At 38.9% G+C, this 17,093-nt stretch overlaps 1 protein-coding gene across 1 annotated transcript in view; it reads right to left on the reverse strand.

Annotated features, from left to right (window-relative positions):
* Positions 1-3,819: 3,819 nt before the first annotated feature.
* LOC136676221 (mitochondrial carrier homolog 2-like) overlaps positions 3,820-17,093 on the reverse strand; it is a 68,487-nt gene continuing 55,213 nt past the window's right edge. Inside the window, exons 6-13 of the mRNA XM_066653068.1 lie at positions 13,170-13,227; positions 10,148-10,199; positions 9,953-10,012; positions 9,748-9,841; positions 6,818-6,865; positions 6,665-6,732; positions 5,724-5,799; positions 3,820-5,612 (exon numbers count right to left, since the gene is read on the reverse strand). Coding sequence (XP_066509165.1) covers positions 5,526-5,612; positions 5,724-5,799; positions 6,665-6,732; positions 6,818-6,865; positions 9,748-9,841; positions 9,953-10,012; positions 10,148-10,199; positions 13,170-13,227 — 543 coding nt within the window. The 3' untranslated portion in view covers positions 3,820-5,525. The remainder of the gene's footprint in view (positions 5,613-5,723; positions 5,800-6,664; positions 6,733-6,817; positions 6,866-9,747; positions 9,842-9,952; positions 10,013-10,147; positions 10,200-13,169; positions 13,228-17,093) is intronic.

The following is a 17,093-nucleotide window of genomic DNA, read 5'->3' on the forward strand; positions in this document are numbered from 1 at the left end:
ACTACTAACTCATATGATAATTACTCCTCAAAACATATTATAAGCTAACTTCACTATATGGCATGATAACTTGATATTGACACACAGTTTTAATTCTTAACGTCTAACCTTGAACAGATGTGCACTCCAGGATTGTAACACACTGACATCATAGTGTTGGGCATGGAGGCGCTGATCTGTAGCTTCTTCTTGTGGCCTTGAAGTGTATTTCTAACTCCCTAAATTTTAGTCTCTAGGGAAAAAAAGTGCTGAGAAGAGAGGCCCATTGTAAGCCTGACCAGATAATGAATGTCTTCAGGGTCACAACAGGCACCTGAATATTGCACGTGAAGAGCTGAGTACTAACACGTGAAATCATGCATATTAATATACGCTAATCAGCCAGAAACGCCTCACCACCAGGCTATACGTCATCATGGGTATAACTTTTTGAGTCAGATGATGGGAGGTCAGAATTTTCACTTGGGAGGGGTATTAGACTGTTCTCAATGTGTGAATTCTCCTGGATCCAGTATTTTGGTAAATAAATACTTTGATTTGCTTTGAACTTCACTCGACTGGTGTCTGCGACTCTCTCGTAACGGACATGCCTCCCCCGAAGAGGGAGAGTGTATTTTGGACCTTTTTGTTATTTTCTCATGAGTTGGTAAATTTTAAATACTTTGACAACGGTCCAAAGAAACATTTTTATCTTCAAACCCTAGGTCCCACACTTGCTTAAAACCCTAAGCTCTAGGCCCCACACTTCCTTAAATTCCTAAACCCTAGGTCCCACACTTAAAACCCTAAATCCTAGGTCTCAAACTTACTTAAAACCCTAAACCCTAGGTCCCAAACCTATTTAAAACTGTAAACCCAAGCTCTCACATTTACTTACAACCCTAAATCCTAGGTCCCACACTTAAAACTCTAATGCCTAGGTCCCAGTTACTTAAAACCCTAGATCCCACATTTAAAATCCTAAGCCCTAGGACCCACACTTAAAACCCTAAATCCCACATTTAAAACCCTAAGCCCTAGGACCCACACTTAAAACCCTAAACCATAGGTCCCACACTTACTTAACACCCTAATGCCTAGGTCCCAGTTACTTAAAACTCTAAACCCTAGGTCCCACATTTATTTAAAACACTAAATCCTAGGTCCCACACTTGCTTAAAACCCTAAACCCTAGGTCCCACACTTGCTCAAAACCCTAAACCCTAGGTCCCACAATTACTTAAAACACTAAAACCTAGCTCCCACACTTGCTTAAAAGCCTAAACTCTAGGTCCCACACTTAAGAGCCCAGATCCTAGGTCCCACACTTGCTTAAAACCCTAAACCCTAGGTCCCACTCTTATTTAAAACTCTAAACCTTAGGACCCACACTTACATAAGACCCTAAACCCTAAGTCCCAGTTACTTGAAACCCTAGATCCCATGTTTAAAACCCTAAACCCTAGAACCCACACGTAAAACCCTAAACCCTAGATCCCATACTTAAATCCCTAAACCCTAAGTACCACACATACTTAAAACCCTAAACCCTAGATCCCACACTTACTTAAAACCCTGCACATTAAATCCCACACTTGCTTAAAACCCTACGTCCCACATTTACTTAAAACCCTACACCCTAGGACCCACACTTAAAAACCTAATGCCTACATCCCAGTTACTTATAACCCTAGATCCCACACTTACTTAAAACCCTAAACCTTAGGTCCCAGTTATTTAAAACCCTAGATCCTACACTTAAAACCCTAAACCCTAGGACCCACACTTGCTTAAAACCTTAAACACTAGGCCCCACACTTATTTAAAGCCCTAAACTCAAGGTCCCACACTTGCTTAAAACCCTAAACTCAAGGTCCCACACTTGCTTAAAACCCTAAACACTAGGATCCACTCTTATTTAAAGCCCTAAATGATAGGTCCCACACTTACTTAAAACCCTAAACCCTAGGTCCCACACTTAAACTGAGAGTCTGCTGATATATTTATTAATGATAAATTAACTGTACTGATACTGACTTACTTCTAGTCAACAGATGCACTGGTAACAGGTTGCTGAAATTATCCACATGGGGACCCTAATTTTAACTGGATGTTGTGGAGGGTATTTGAAGTACTTAATCACTTTGAGCCAGCACATATACACATACCAAATACAGATCTAGTACAAATACAGATATATATATATATATATATACACACACACATACATACATACACATATATATATATTTATATTATCTGTCTACAAACAGACTTTCAGAATGTTGGGACATTTTGACAATAAACAGTTGAGACAGAGATAATGTGTAGTATTTCCACAGTATGAAAGTCATGTTCATACGGTACCATCACTGTTGCCACTACACAATTTAAGGTGGAACATTCTTTCATGCTTACATTGTCTGTAACCGCTGAAACTGGCAAAAACAAAGCCAATTTCAGCGTTGTCTGTATAATTTTGTGATGAAATAGTGCGAGTAGAATGAGTAGCGTTCCAGTGTAAATTTCTAGTTAATTAAATGGGTAATGGGGAACATGCCAGAACAATACAGGTGCTGGTCTTAAAATTGGAATATCAGGAAAAAGTTCATTTATTTCAGTAATTCCATTCAAAAAGTGAAACTTGTATATTATACTAATTCATTAAACACAGACTGATATAATTCAAGTGTTTATTTCTTTTAATTTGATGATTATAACTGACAACAAATGAAAACCCCAAATTCTGTATCTCAGATGATTAGAATATTTTGAAAATGTGGGAGAGATTCACAAAAACTGTACTGCAGCTGGAGTCAGTGCTTCAAGAACCACCATGCACAGACGTATGCAAGACATGGGTTTCAGCTGTCACTTACCTTGTGTCAAGCCACTCTTGAACAAGAGACAGCATCAGAAGTGTCTCACCTGGGATAAAGACTGAACTGCTGCTGAGTGGTCCAAAGTTATGTTCTCTGATGAAAGTAAATTTTGCATTTCCTTTGGGAATCAAGGTCCCAGAGTCTGGACGAAGAGAGGAGAGGGACAGAATCCAAGTTTCTTGAGGACGGTTTGGAATGCCATGTGATTTGCTGGTGTTCTCTACTGTGTTTCCTGATGTCCAAGGTCAACGCAGTCGTCTAACAGGTTGTTTTAGAGCACTCCATGCTTCCAAAGCTACCAGTACCTGGTTTAAGGATTATGGTATCCCTATTCTTAACTGGACAGCAAACTTGCAGCCCACAGAAAATCTATGGGGTATTATGAAGAGGACGATGCAGTATACCAGACCCAACAATGCAGAAGAGCTGAAGGCCACTATCGGAGCAACCTGGGCTCTCATAATACCTGAGCAATGCCACAGACTGATTGAGTCCATGCCATGCCACATTGCCACAGTAATTCAGGCAAAAGGAGCCCCAACTATGTATTGAGTGCTGTACATGCTGATACTTTTCATGTTCATATTTTCAGTTGGCCAGCATTTCTAAAAAAAAAATTTAATTGGTTTTAAGTAATTTCCTAATTTTCTGACATACTAAATTTGGGGTTTTCATAGGTTGTCAGTTAATCATCAATTTAAAAGAAATAAACACTTCAAATATATCAGTCTGTGTGTAATGAATGAGTATAATATACAAGTTTCATTTTTTGAATGAAATTACTGAAATAAATCAACGTTTTCATGATATGTGAGCAGCACCTGTAGGTAGAGTCACTGCCACACAGCTTCAAGGTCCTGGTGTGTTCACGTGTGCATGGGTTTCTTCCATTTCCTCAGTTTATTCCCACAATCCAAAAAACACATTTGAGTTACAGAAGATAAATATATGAATTGTTTACACAAAAGAACACAAATATTTTCAACAAAGTTAATAAATCAAAAACTTCCTGAGAGACTCACTTGTGACTACCGGATATTGAGTGATATGACAAAGCTCATCAGACAAACATCTGTAATATTAGCACCTGTCATTGTAAATTAAATGACAAATCATTTATAGTGCTCAATTAACTGACAAGCAAACTTATTTAAAAAGCACTTTTTCACATTTTTACTGTGGTTGATTGTTTGACTAGCAAATGCATGTGAAATACTAAAAAATAAATATTTAAACTGCATATTTTGAAATCAGTGTACGTTTTCACCATTAGTAAAACACCATAAGTAGATTAATTTGCTTACCAAAATAGTTTATCTGGTAGTTGCTTCAGGCGTAAACCAAAGAGAATTACAACTGTAATACATTGCTTCACATAATTCCATATTTACTCACTGCCTGGCTCTTCAATGACATAAATTTGTTACTGTTTTTGTTTTTCAAACATTGTGAGATAAAAGAATGTAACTATCAACAAAGCACAAATATGGTTAGTAATCAATGATTGCGTATTGAAGGCTCCAAACCCTCTTAAGAAAATGTCATGCCACATTGCACACTTAATGAAATAATTTCACATAAGTGTTTTTTCCCTATTAAAGATTTGCATTTACAAATTACAAATGGTTATGACTAGATAAGGCAATACATGTAAAGATTTGATTTTGTGACTTCATTAACAGCGATACACAACTCAATGGCCAGTTGGTACATCTTGGTTGAGAAGAACAAGGAACAGTACATTTTGGATCTTCATAAATGCTTATATATCACAAAAAATGTGCAGAAATGTTGATTTTCCATTGCATGGGTCTTTAAATATTTCTCAAAGACATTTACCAAAAACCAAAATGCTCTGAATTTTTCCCTGTATGGCAACAGAAGAAAATTACACTAACAAATTCATACGTACAATGACATGAGAGAAGGGACATGTGAACAGGGCAAGGAAGCCATACTTCATTTATTAAGCTCAATCAGGATGTTAATACAAATATTGGACCCAGAAGCATTCCAACAGAACAAAGAAGGCAGGGCAACAGTTAGCCCATGTTACGTGACTTCTTTATATTCTTTAGACTGAAAGTTTCTGCTTAGCAATTAATTGCGTGCACTCTAAGGCCTAAACCTAGACCCAAATTCAGGTTAGCCAGATTTAAGAGACAGACACGTACACCCGAAAGCAGCAGGGCTGCCGTTAAGCAAAAATGATTTCAACATGCACAATTTGATCACAGAAGGAATATTTCTATTTAATCCATCAGTCAGTCAGTAAATATCGAAGATACTTTGGTGATCAACATCTTTACTGGTGAATATCTTCCAATCAGAAACATGAATCAATGGGGGTTTGGGACATGGGATAAGAAAATGAAACCAGAAATCAGGTCATTATTTTTATAATTATATATTTGTTTTTTTTTGTTTGTAGGGAGGTATTGGAAGCATCAATAGCCAGATTTTTAAACAATAGGAATACAAACTTCTACTTATTAAAATAAAGCTCTTTATATTTCCAAAACATTGCATGTGAATTTAATGAAAAATGTGACATTTTCTGGAAGCTGAGAGACTCAAAATAAAAGACTCCAAAACAAGTGGATTAGGATTTCCAGGCCATTTCCTTTATAATAACAGAATTTTAGACTTCAGTTTTTGTCTCATTCAGTAAAAGCGCTTCTGGTCAATGGCGTACATCTTCCCCACTGGTAACTTCCTGAAAAATAAACTGTTGCCTCTACTCATGTTGCCCTATATGAGAGACACAGAGAGATAAGAGTATCATATAGACTGCTCAAATTGGAGGTCTTTTCAAAAGTCTGGGTTATATTTTAATGGGTGAGTAAATGTAAGATTACTAACCTCTCTGCTCAGGTGCCTCCAGCAGTCAACCCAGGTTGGGTAGATGCCAGCATAGGGTGGTAGACCCCCAGCCAACCTAGAACAAGTGCATCACTTTTTTTAATATTTGTCATTTCAAAGAGGAGACTGGTCATAAATAGTAGTCCTCTAAAACAAAACATCCTTTGCAAGTGGCAGCAGTGTTATCTACTTCTGCAAATCAGACAAACAATCAAAGCATCATTTAATAGCACAATATATTTTAATATATAGTTTGAATAAAACTATTTATATGGACGATAAAATCATCCAGGAATAATTAGGTACTAAGTAGAAACAAATCCTAGATGGGACACCAGTCCATCTCAGGGCATCTCTTTCTCAGACACACAACTATGGACACTTTTGAATAGCCAATCCCCCATAATAGTATGTCATTTATGAACTGCAGGAGGAAACTCACCTGGGAACCTGAAGACGTGTGACAGTGATGCTACTTGTCGCGCTAATGTGACACCCTTAATTAAGAAAAAATCACCTAGCAATAATCAAACCCTTAAAAAAGGCATACATGCCTAAGTCACCACAAGTACAAAATGAAAGTAATTATTAAATGTCTTAACAAGGGACCAAAACAAAGTTGAAAATGTTTTTTATAAAGCACTTGGTGTTTGTCACAAAGCATCTTTACATAATTCCTGGCCATAGCCAGAATTGAGCAAGCTGATGCAAAAGTGTCAAGAAACAATATGGAACAAAACATAGATTGGTATATCACTGAAGTGCAGTGTATAAATATAGACCAGTATTAATGAAGACCTAGAGCAATAATTAGTGTACAGTGGTTTATTATGCCATGATCTGAGTTAAGAGCTGTATTAATAAAGTACAATAAGAAGAACTTTCTATTCAAACCGCTAAAGAGCTAAAAACCAAGAAGTGATAAAAAATGCACTACTTACCCACAGTTATTGACTGCCATCAGGTTGGACACCAACACAAAGGGATAAGTCAGCATACTAGCGAAAAACTAAATGTGAAAAACAAATATATTAGACTGAAAATTGCAAATGCTGCTGGCAGTTTGTCCAAATGGTCCTGATCTTGTTACTCACCCCTGTCACAGCCTGAGAGCAGTTTTTTATCTCACCTGTGTGACTCATCTATAAATGACAACAAAAGTAAAGGACATGCTATGACAATCTCAAACAATTTGATTATCCAAATGCAGCCTAACAATCTGTTAATCAGACTAATAGCTAAATTGGAATAAAAAGATCCATATATACACCTCAAATGGAATAGAGTAGTATGACTGAGGTCATTCTGATTGTTTCCTATCCAACTACACAAGGTGGGTGATAACTTAAATTATATTATAAATAGAAGAATAATAGCCATGTTAACACCTGTATCTGATAACTCACATAGTGGGCCTCTCTTCTACTAGCCTTTACTGTGATGGGGTTTTTGAGTCAATAAGAAGCTTTATAATTCCACAGGAGGGAAACATTTTTTTTTCCTAAAGATGAAATACTACAATGCTCTCTGCCTGATGCACGTGCACAAGACCAGCGTGTCTCAATCACTCATTCCCTCCCTCTGGACTTGGTCACCTTGCAGGTCTGACTGTGTGGACAGTAAAACTAAAGTAACACACTGCTGCTCCTCTCACTCAGACTGGACACACTGCAGAGGCTTGTTGTTATGGTAACATGTACATTAAGTGGAATTCTGCACAAGTGCATAATTCTGGCTCTGAGAATTTGTTGCACACCAATAAATCTATGATTTAATCAGATTAGTGAGTGGTGTGCCCATTAGGTTTGCGTGGTAATACCAAATACTGGGTATTTAAAAATGTGTCCAGTATCTCTGAGGGTGGGCTTCCTTCATGTGCATTTAATAGAGCCACAGGAGGTTCACTGACTGATGATGTCACACCCTGAAAATGGGTGGGGGAAAAAAACACAAGCTCAGTAGCCCACTGCAATTGAATGTTCAGCATTGAGTTTGGGTTAAAATAGAGGAAGGAAGCTGAAAAAAATAATATGATGAGGTATAGAACACAGGTAGGCTTTATCCTCTAAATGTGTGTTTTGAGCCTATTTGTTCACTGGAAAATAACTTGCTGTTGTGTGTTAAACCACAACAATGTAGTCTTATTTAGTTTAAACAATGTAGAGCCTGTCTTATTTAGTTTATTTCAAACTTTTCTTTTCTTTTGTTGTCTGGTATCATAATATACCGTGTTAATATTTACATACCATATGAAAAACGTGGATACCTCCCAACCATAGAGTACACAAACACCACGGTCTGAATCTAAAATCAGATTCTTTTCGTGTAAACACTGCCACTGTCTCTTCAAAGGCTACGTTCACACAGCAGGTAAAAGTGGCCCAAATCAGATTTTTTGTTCTGCTGTTCACACTGTCTATATGACGTGACCTACAGGGGTTGGACAGTGAAACTGAAACACCTGTCAATTTAGTGTTGGAGGTTTCATGGCTAAATTGGACCAGCCTGCTGGCCAATCTTCATTAATTGCACCAGTAAGAGCAGGGTGTGAAGGTTCAATTAGCAGGGTAAGAGCACAATTTTGCTCAAAATATTGCAATGCACACAACATTATGGGTGACATACCAGGGTTCAAAAGAGGACAAATTGTTGGTGTCTTGCTGGCGCATCTGTGACCAAGACAGCAAGTCTTTGTGATGTATCAAGAGCCACTGTAATGTCAGCATACCACCAAGGACGAAACACATCCAACAGGATTAACTGTGGACGCAAGAGGAAGCTATCTGAAAGGGATGTTCGGGTGCTAACCCGGATTATATCCAACAACCATAAAACCACGACTGCCCAAATCACGGCAGAATTAAATGTGCACCTCAACTCTCCTGTTTCCACCAGAACTGTCCGTCGGGAGCTCCACAGGGTCAATATACACGGCCGGACTGCTATAGCTAAACCTTTGGTCACTCATGCCAAACGTTGGTTTCAATGGTGCAAGGAGCGCAAATCTTAGGCTGTGGACAATGTGAAACATGTATTGTTCTCTGATGAGTCCACCTTTACTGTTTTCCCCACATCTGGGAGAGTTACGGTGTGGAGAAGCCCCAAAGAAGCGTACCACCCAGACTGTTGCATGCCCAGAGTGAAGCATGGGGGTGGATCAGCGATGGTTTGGGCTGCCATATCATGGCAAGGACTACTGAACCATTCTGGAGGACCATGTGCATCCAATAGTTCAAACACGGTATCCTGAATGCGGTGTCTTGTAACAGGATGACAATGCACCAATACACACAGCAAGACTGGTGAAAGATTGGTTTGATGAACATAAAAGTGAAGTTGAACATCTCCCATGGCCTGCGCAGTCACCAGATCTAAATATTATTGAGCGACTTTGGTGACCTGGCCACTATCCTGCAAGAAGAATGGCTTAAAATCCCTCTGACCACTGTGCAGGACTTGTATATGTCATTCCCAAGCCGAATTGACGCTGTATTGGCCGCAAAACCAGGCCCTACACCATACTAATAAATTGTGGTCTAAAACCAGTTGTTTCAGTTTCATTGTCCAACCCCTGTATATCTGACATCAGTCTGAACAGATTATGCTCCTAAACTGACTCGCATGCGCAAAATGACAGTGCTTCCGGCTCTGGCAAGAAGGAAATGTCTGTTTGTTTCATACAAGACAATTTCAAATGAAGGAATGGGAAGGGACTGGTGTTTTACTGCACAGCGCTGTATCGCAAAAGACCCTATTTTTCATTCCAAATGAATTCATGTTAAGACATGAACTGATGTTACTTTCATGCCAAGCATAAGTTTACAGGTTCTCTCAGACAGACATGAACAATATTAAACTGATATAGACCTACTTAGCTTTTCTCAGGTTTGTTTTATAAAACACTTTCGATTAGTTTTATTTTCTATTAAGTAAGAGTCAATAGTTCTTAAATGCATAAAACACGTTACAAGTTTTTATATATAAAACAACACTGGTGCATGAGGGAGGTATTACATGGACTTACCGAGTCATCTACTGCATATGTATTGATGAAATGAGCGAGTATATTGCAGATCCACAGAGAAAAAACATCCCCAAGTAGACGAGGAATGAGGCCACTATATGACACAAAAAAGCAAATCCAAAATTATTGATGAGATGAAAGAATGACAAATTTGTGGTCTATAAGCCAAAAGCCCAAATTATTAAAATTCAATATCTGTACATACGCAAAAAATCCAAGGATTCCCTCTTCTCTGTAGACTGTGAGGATGGACTCAAAGGTACCACTGAAAAGAGTGACAGAGCACGTACATACATGCAAAATGAAATATCAGTGAGAGAGAGAGAGAGAAAGAAAGAGTAATTGTATGTGTATGGAAACGTGTAATGTATGTGTAGAGGGCTGTATGACTTAAACTGACCTGTACTTTGCTTCTCTTCCAATAAACTGGACCATGAATCTAAGGGTGATTACTAGGAATACACAAAAACACTGAACTGTTTATTACTACTGATATGTTAAAAAGAAAAAAGAAAAATAAATAATAATTATTATACACACACACAGGTGCTGGCCATAAAATTAGAATATCATGAAAAAGTTGATTTTTTTCAGTATTTCCATTCAAAAAGTGAAACTTTTTATACTTAAAAAGTATAAAATTATACTCATTCATTACAGACTGATATATTTCAAGTGTTTATTTCTTTTAATTTGATGATTATAACTGACCAATATGAAAACCCCAAACTCAGTATTCTCAGAAAATTAGAACATTACTCAAGACCAATACAAAAAAGGATGTTTAGAACTGCTGGCCAAATGAAAAGTATGAACATGAAAAGCACTCAAAACATAGTTGGAGCTCCTTTTATCTGAATTACTCCAGCAATGCGGCATGGCATGGAGTCGGTCAGTCTGGCACTGCTCAGGTGTTATAAAAGCCAAGGTTGCATTCTGCATTGTTGGGTCTGGCGTATTGCATCTTCCTCTTCACAATACCCCATAGATTTTCTATGAGGTTGTCAGGCGAGTTTGCTGGCCAAATAAAAACAGGGATACCATGATCTTTAAACCAGGTACTGGTAGCTTTGGCACGGTGTGCAGGTGCCAAGTCACGTTAGAAAATGAAATCAGCATCTCCATAAAGTTGGTCAACAGCAGGAAGCATGGAGTGCTCTCTAACTTCCTGGTAGACGGCTGCGTTGACCTTGGACCTCAGAAAACACAGTGGACCAATACCAGCAGATGACATGGCACCCCAAACCATCACTGGACCTGATGGTTTACACTGGCCCTCAAGCAACTTAGATTCTGTGCCTCTCTTCTCTTCCTCCAGACTCTGGGACCTTGATTTCCAGGCGAGACGCTTCTGATGCTGTCTCTTGTTCAAGAGTGGCTTGACACATGGAAAGCAGCAGCTGAAACCCTTGCATATGTCTGTGCATGGTTGTTCTTTAAGTACTGACTCTAGCTGCAGCCCAGTCTTTGTGAATCTCCCCTACATTTTAGAATGGGTTTTGTTTCACAATCATCAAATTAAAAGAAATAAACACTTGAAATATATCAGTCTGTGTAATGAATGAGCATAATATACAAGTTTTACTTTTTGGATGGAATTACTGAAACAAAATAATCATCATATTCTATATTTATGACCTGTGTGTGTGTGTTTGTGTATATATCTCACTCACACACACACACACACACACACAGGGTGGGCCATTTATATGGATACACCTTAATAAACTGGGAATGTTGGTGATATTAACGTCCTGTTTGTGGCACATTAGTATATGGGAGGGGGAAAACATTTCAAGATGAGTGGCGACCATGGTGGCCATTTTGGATCCAAGTTTTGTTTTTTCAATGAGAAGAGGGTCATCAGACACATCAGAATTATTGGAAATTTCACAAGAAAAACAATGGTGTGTATGGTTTTAACGCAACTTCATTCTTTCATTATTTATTTACAAGTTTGTCTTTGTTTACAGCCATTGACATGTTGCAGAGGTTAACACGTGAGGAGTGGATAGAAATTGTGTTGATGTCTGGTGAACGCAGTAACCGGGTCATTGCAGCAGATTTCAATGCAAGACACCCTACGAGACCACTCATCTCCAATGTTACAGTTAGCAAACAGCTTGCCAAGTTTCGTGAAACTGGTTCAGTGTTGGATTTGCCAAAATGTGGACGCAAGAAAACTATCACTAATGAAGAAACATCAGTGGCTGTCCTAGGTTCATTCAGCAAGAGCCCACAGCATAGCACTCGCCGCATGTCACTGGAGAGTGGAATCAGTCGAACATTCCTTTGGCAGATATTAGCTACTCACAAATGGCACCCTTACAAACTCCAGCTGCTGCAGTATCTCAACAAGGATGACCCAGATCAGCGCACTGAATTTGCAGAATGGGCAAAACAAAAATTGAAACAGGACCCTCAGGTTACACAGAAGATTTTGTTCAGTGATGAGGCAAACTTTTATGTGAATGGTGAAGTTAACAAACAAAACCACCTCTATTGGTCTGACATTAACCCACATTGGATAGATCCCTCCAAGACTGCTGGAACAAAAAAATTGATGGTATGCTGTGGTATATGGGGTACAAAGATAGTGGGGCCATTCTTCATCAATGGAAACCTCAAGGCCACTGGATATGTGAAATTGCTACATGATGATGTGTTTCCCCCTTTTATGCACTGAAGCTGGCATGTTCCCTGAGTTTTTCCTGCAAGATGGTGCCCCACCGCATTATGGGAATCAGGTCTGAGCTGAGCTGGGCTGTTCCTAGATGAACAGTTTCCTGGAAAGTGGATTGGTCATCGTGGGCCAGTTGAATGGCCCCCAAGGTCTCCCGATCTGACCCCCTTAGACTTTTATCTTTGGGGTCATCTGAAGGCAACTGTCTATGCTGTGAAGATATGAGATGAGCAGCACCCGAAACTATGGATACTGGAAGCCTGTGATAGCATTTCTCCTGCGGGGTTACTATCAGTGTGTGAAGAGTGGGAAAAAAGGGTTGCATTGACAATCCAACACAATGGGCAGCACTTTGAACACATTTTATAAGTGGTCAGAAACTTGTAAATAACTCATGAAAGAATAAAGTTACATTAAAACCAAGCACAAGAAAAAACATTGTTCCCAATAAGTTTGATGTGTCACATGACCCTCTTCCCATTGAAAAAACAATAGTTGGATCCAAAATGGTCACCACCCATCTTGAAAAGTTTTCCCCAATATACTAATGGGCCACAAACAGGAAGTTAATATCACCAACCATTCCCATTTTATTAAGGTTTATCCATATAAATGGCCCACCATGTATATGTGTGTGTGTGTGTGTATGTATGTATTACACAAATACATATCATATTTCTATGATTGCAATTACAGTATTGTCCCAACTATCTGTAAATGGGGTTTTTAAGACCATTACCATGGAATGGGTGTGTAATTATTGTGGCACAGGAACGCGCTATCATCTCTCTCGTGGTCTGTCATAACAAGAAAGTTCAGAACATTATAGGTAATAAATAAAACATTTAATTAAAAAATATCTAAACTGTCACCTATACAATTCATACAGACATGCTAAAAAACTACCATTATAGTATTTGCAGCCAAGATCATTTCAGATTCTCAAAAAGTCATTTCCCCCAGTGGTAATGCCTTAATGGTAAACAGAATAAAAATGGGTTGGTCAATGTTATGAAAACCAACTCAGCCTGTCATGAGAAATAATCAATTGTCATTAGTATATATATTTCTAGCAATCATGACCAAAATCAAGAGTGTAATTCATCAGTACATGAGTAGTAAAACAGACTGTTCTTATCATGAAGTACACTTTATTTCATTTTGGCCCATTTTGTCCATTTGGCCATTTTGTATCTGTAAACTTTGTTTTTACAGCCATTAACCAAAGCTCACAATAGTTAACAATACCTAAGGTTGGAAATACGGATCGACCAGTAAAATAAAACTCTGCTGTATAGCCTGCCTCTCTAGGCACCACTGTGGTTAAGTTTAAGGACTGCATTATTGCAGATGACCTCATGACCCCTCTTCCTATAACTTGTGAACAAGACCCCAAAATATTTGGATGCTTTTATCTGGACTAGGTAGGAGGATGATATTTTTCTGAGAGAAAACCAGACTTGATGCTGATACACACCACTCGTTTCACACTCAGCTGCAAACCACTCAAGTACATACTGGATGCAGGACCCTATCATATATTTGCCCAAGGAAGCTGAGAAGTGTGATATCTTGACTGGCACACACGCTCCAGTATTTTTTACCCCCCAAATAGGAACCACTACCCAGGTTTGCCAATCCTGATGTCCATGCATTATGAGGTAGGCATGTAAGCCATACAGTCAAACAATATTGAGGGATTTAGCAATTCTGGGCAAATTGCATCCACTCAAAAGGACCATGCCACTTGCTTTTCAACTAACTCTTTGACTTTGGCCAGAGGCATGTTTCTCGGTGCTTAAGAGTTCTTCAAACTGCACCTTCAAAGGAAAATACCCTCAGTCAGATTCAGGTTGTCACCATTATTGCTGAGCATGGCTTGGAAGGAGTCCCTCCTGTTTTCTAGAATCTCTTCGAGGCTGCCCAGAAGTCATTCTCTGTGGGCTCTCCAAACGACCTTTAGTTTTGAGCAATGCGATCGCATCATATGCTGTTTACCCCTGTAAAATTACAGCCTTTGTTCCAAGCCCATTACCTGCTTCTTCCAATCTGAGGTGAGGCTGTGATTAGCAGCATACCTCTGGGTAAAACAATGGTTAGAGTGGGATCAGCAAATGGTAGGCTAAATGTTTTATTTCCTTACAGAACATAATGATGTCCAGAAAGGTTTACAGGCAGCAGACAATATCTGGTCTGCATATACAGGACAAACTGTTGGTACAAACAGTTTGTTTTGCTAATGCAAATTTCAATAGAAATAGTCATTTGCTATACTGTAATTTTGGTAATTTAGTTATTTTCTTAAAGAACATAAAACAATTAAAAACCTAATAAATCAATGGTGAAATCCTTTTAAATTAATAGAATTTCATAGGACCCTACATAAGGCCAAAAAGCAAATATTAACCATGGAAGTCCAATAACACCCTGCGGCTGGTCAGATTGGCTTTTCTTCCCAAGCACTGAATTTTCCCAGCAAAGCACTGGAATCAGTGCATGGAATACTCTTCAGACCGTGAACTGTTGCTGCACACAATCTAAATTTTATATTATTTATATATATATATATATATATATATATATATATATATATATATATATATATATATATAAACAAGCTGGCTTTTGGTGCTGATGTTGAGAGTGATTCAGATTCAGGTTCAGATGATGAATCGACTGACACTGAAAATGATTCAGAATCATCCGAGGAGGATCCAATTCCCAGTTCTCACACTCACACAGCCTCAGTCAATGTAAAACCAATCAAACCTGATGCTAAAGCTAAAAGACTAGCTCCAATCAAGGTAAAGTGTGAAAATGTCACAGTTCAAAGTGATGAAAGTGGTACTCAACCACAACCAAATCCTCAACCTGACCAGGCTGATGAAGATGCTGGAGGAGGTTAATCATCCCAGGCAAAACAAGTTCAAAGGCAAAAAAAAAAAGCTTATGAAACCAGGTACTATCATGAACCTCCCACTCCTGATTTGATGGACATGTGGTCACAAATACTGCCAAATATTTATAGAAGCCCCAGAAAAAAAAATAATGGATGAATTAAAACGCCTGAAGCATATTTATCGTCTGCATCCTTTTGATGGTGTGATGATCTTGTCTGTCCTATTGAAAGACAAAGAGCGGACAGAGTTGTCTGATCAAGTGAATCAAGTTGTAGGAACCACAGAGGAAAGTTGTGATGAAGAATGGGAATTCATCACACTCTTTCTGATAGCCCCAAAACCAGAAGAGATTGACTGGAACAAAATTGCAGAATGTACACAGAATGTCAACGAAACAGTAAGAGACTATAAAGAACGATTCAAACAAATATGGTTAGAGCATGCTGGTATCAACACTGAGTCAGACCCTCTGGATGAAGTCACTGCTCTTCCTCTTAGGAGTGGATTTATCAATGGCTTGAGACCAGATATTGCTGTTGCCCTGAAAACAAAACACACAGTATGGAATTAACAAACCAGAAGGTTTGGAGATATTGTACAATGGGCACATGATATTGAGATGGCTCAAGAAGTGAGAATTAGAGCTCTGAAACACAGTGGACCTGCAACTGCAAAGCAGTTCCATAGAAGGGAAATCACAAAACAAGGAGACAATCGAGATAATGGTGATTTTTCCAACAAGGGAAGAAATTCGGAAACTGTCATTACTGTTGAAAACAAGGACATTGGGAAAGAGAATGTAAGATTTTCAAAGATCAACAAAATGCAACTCCTGATGACTCAGGACTTGATGACCTTATTGGAAATAAGTCTCCAGAGCAGAGGCAAACTCTGATGAATTCAGCATTTCAGGGAAACTAGATGATCCCTCTCTGCAGCCTCTGCTAGCAGCCTTACAACAAAATGCAGTTGGCTTTTGTGTGTGTTCAACTATCAACAATCATGCCATCAACTTCCTTCTAGATACTGGCACTGAAATAACAATAATCACTTCAGAACTTGCAAAACAACTCAACCTGCCATTAACCAATGACTCCATTAAAGCTACAGCAGCTGGTGATGGAAATATGAGCATTAAAACGACCCAGCCTGTTGTGATGACAATTGGACCATACGACGTGGAAACTAGCATTTGGGTAGGTAGAATTTATTGCCTACTGGGCTTAGGTGTATTGCTGCAATTGAACTCAACTCTGTGTATTGAAGAAGGCAAGGTCATCTGGCATTTGAGCAGCCTACAGAAAGATAATCTCACAGAGCACCAAATTTGGTCCACAGATAAAAATGATTGTGGGCTTTTGGACATGCCTGCAGTTCATCTGACTGGAACAGCATCACCTTGCACTAGACAATACCCAAAAACCAGTCATTCAACAGCTTGAAGCCCGAGGGGTTCTCATCAAAACACAAAGTATATCTAATAGTCCAGTGTGACCAGTGAGGAAAGCTAATGGAAACTGTCGGCTAACGATTGATTTTCGTGAAGCTAACAAATGCACTGAAAAGCTAACACCTCTTGTGGCCGATCCTTCGACAATCTTCAACAATTTGAAGCCTGAACACCGATGGTTTTCGGTCATCGTTAAAGCCAACAGGTATTGGTCAGTCCCCCTTGCCAAGGAGTCACAACCATGGCTAGCTTTCTCTGTTGATGGTCAACAGTATACCTGGACAAGACTTCCACAAGGTCTTCACAACAGCCC

This window comes from Hoplias malabaricus, chromosome X2 (genome assembly GCF_029633855.1).
Source record: "Hoplias malabaricus isolate fHopMal1 chromosome X2, fHopMal1.hap1, whole genome shotgun sequence".
NCBI lineage: Eukaryota > Metazoa > Chordata > Actinopteri > Characiformes > Erythrinidae > Hoplias > Hoplias malabaricus.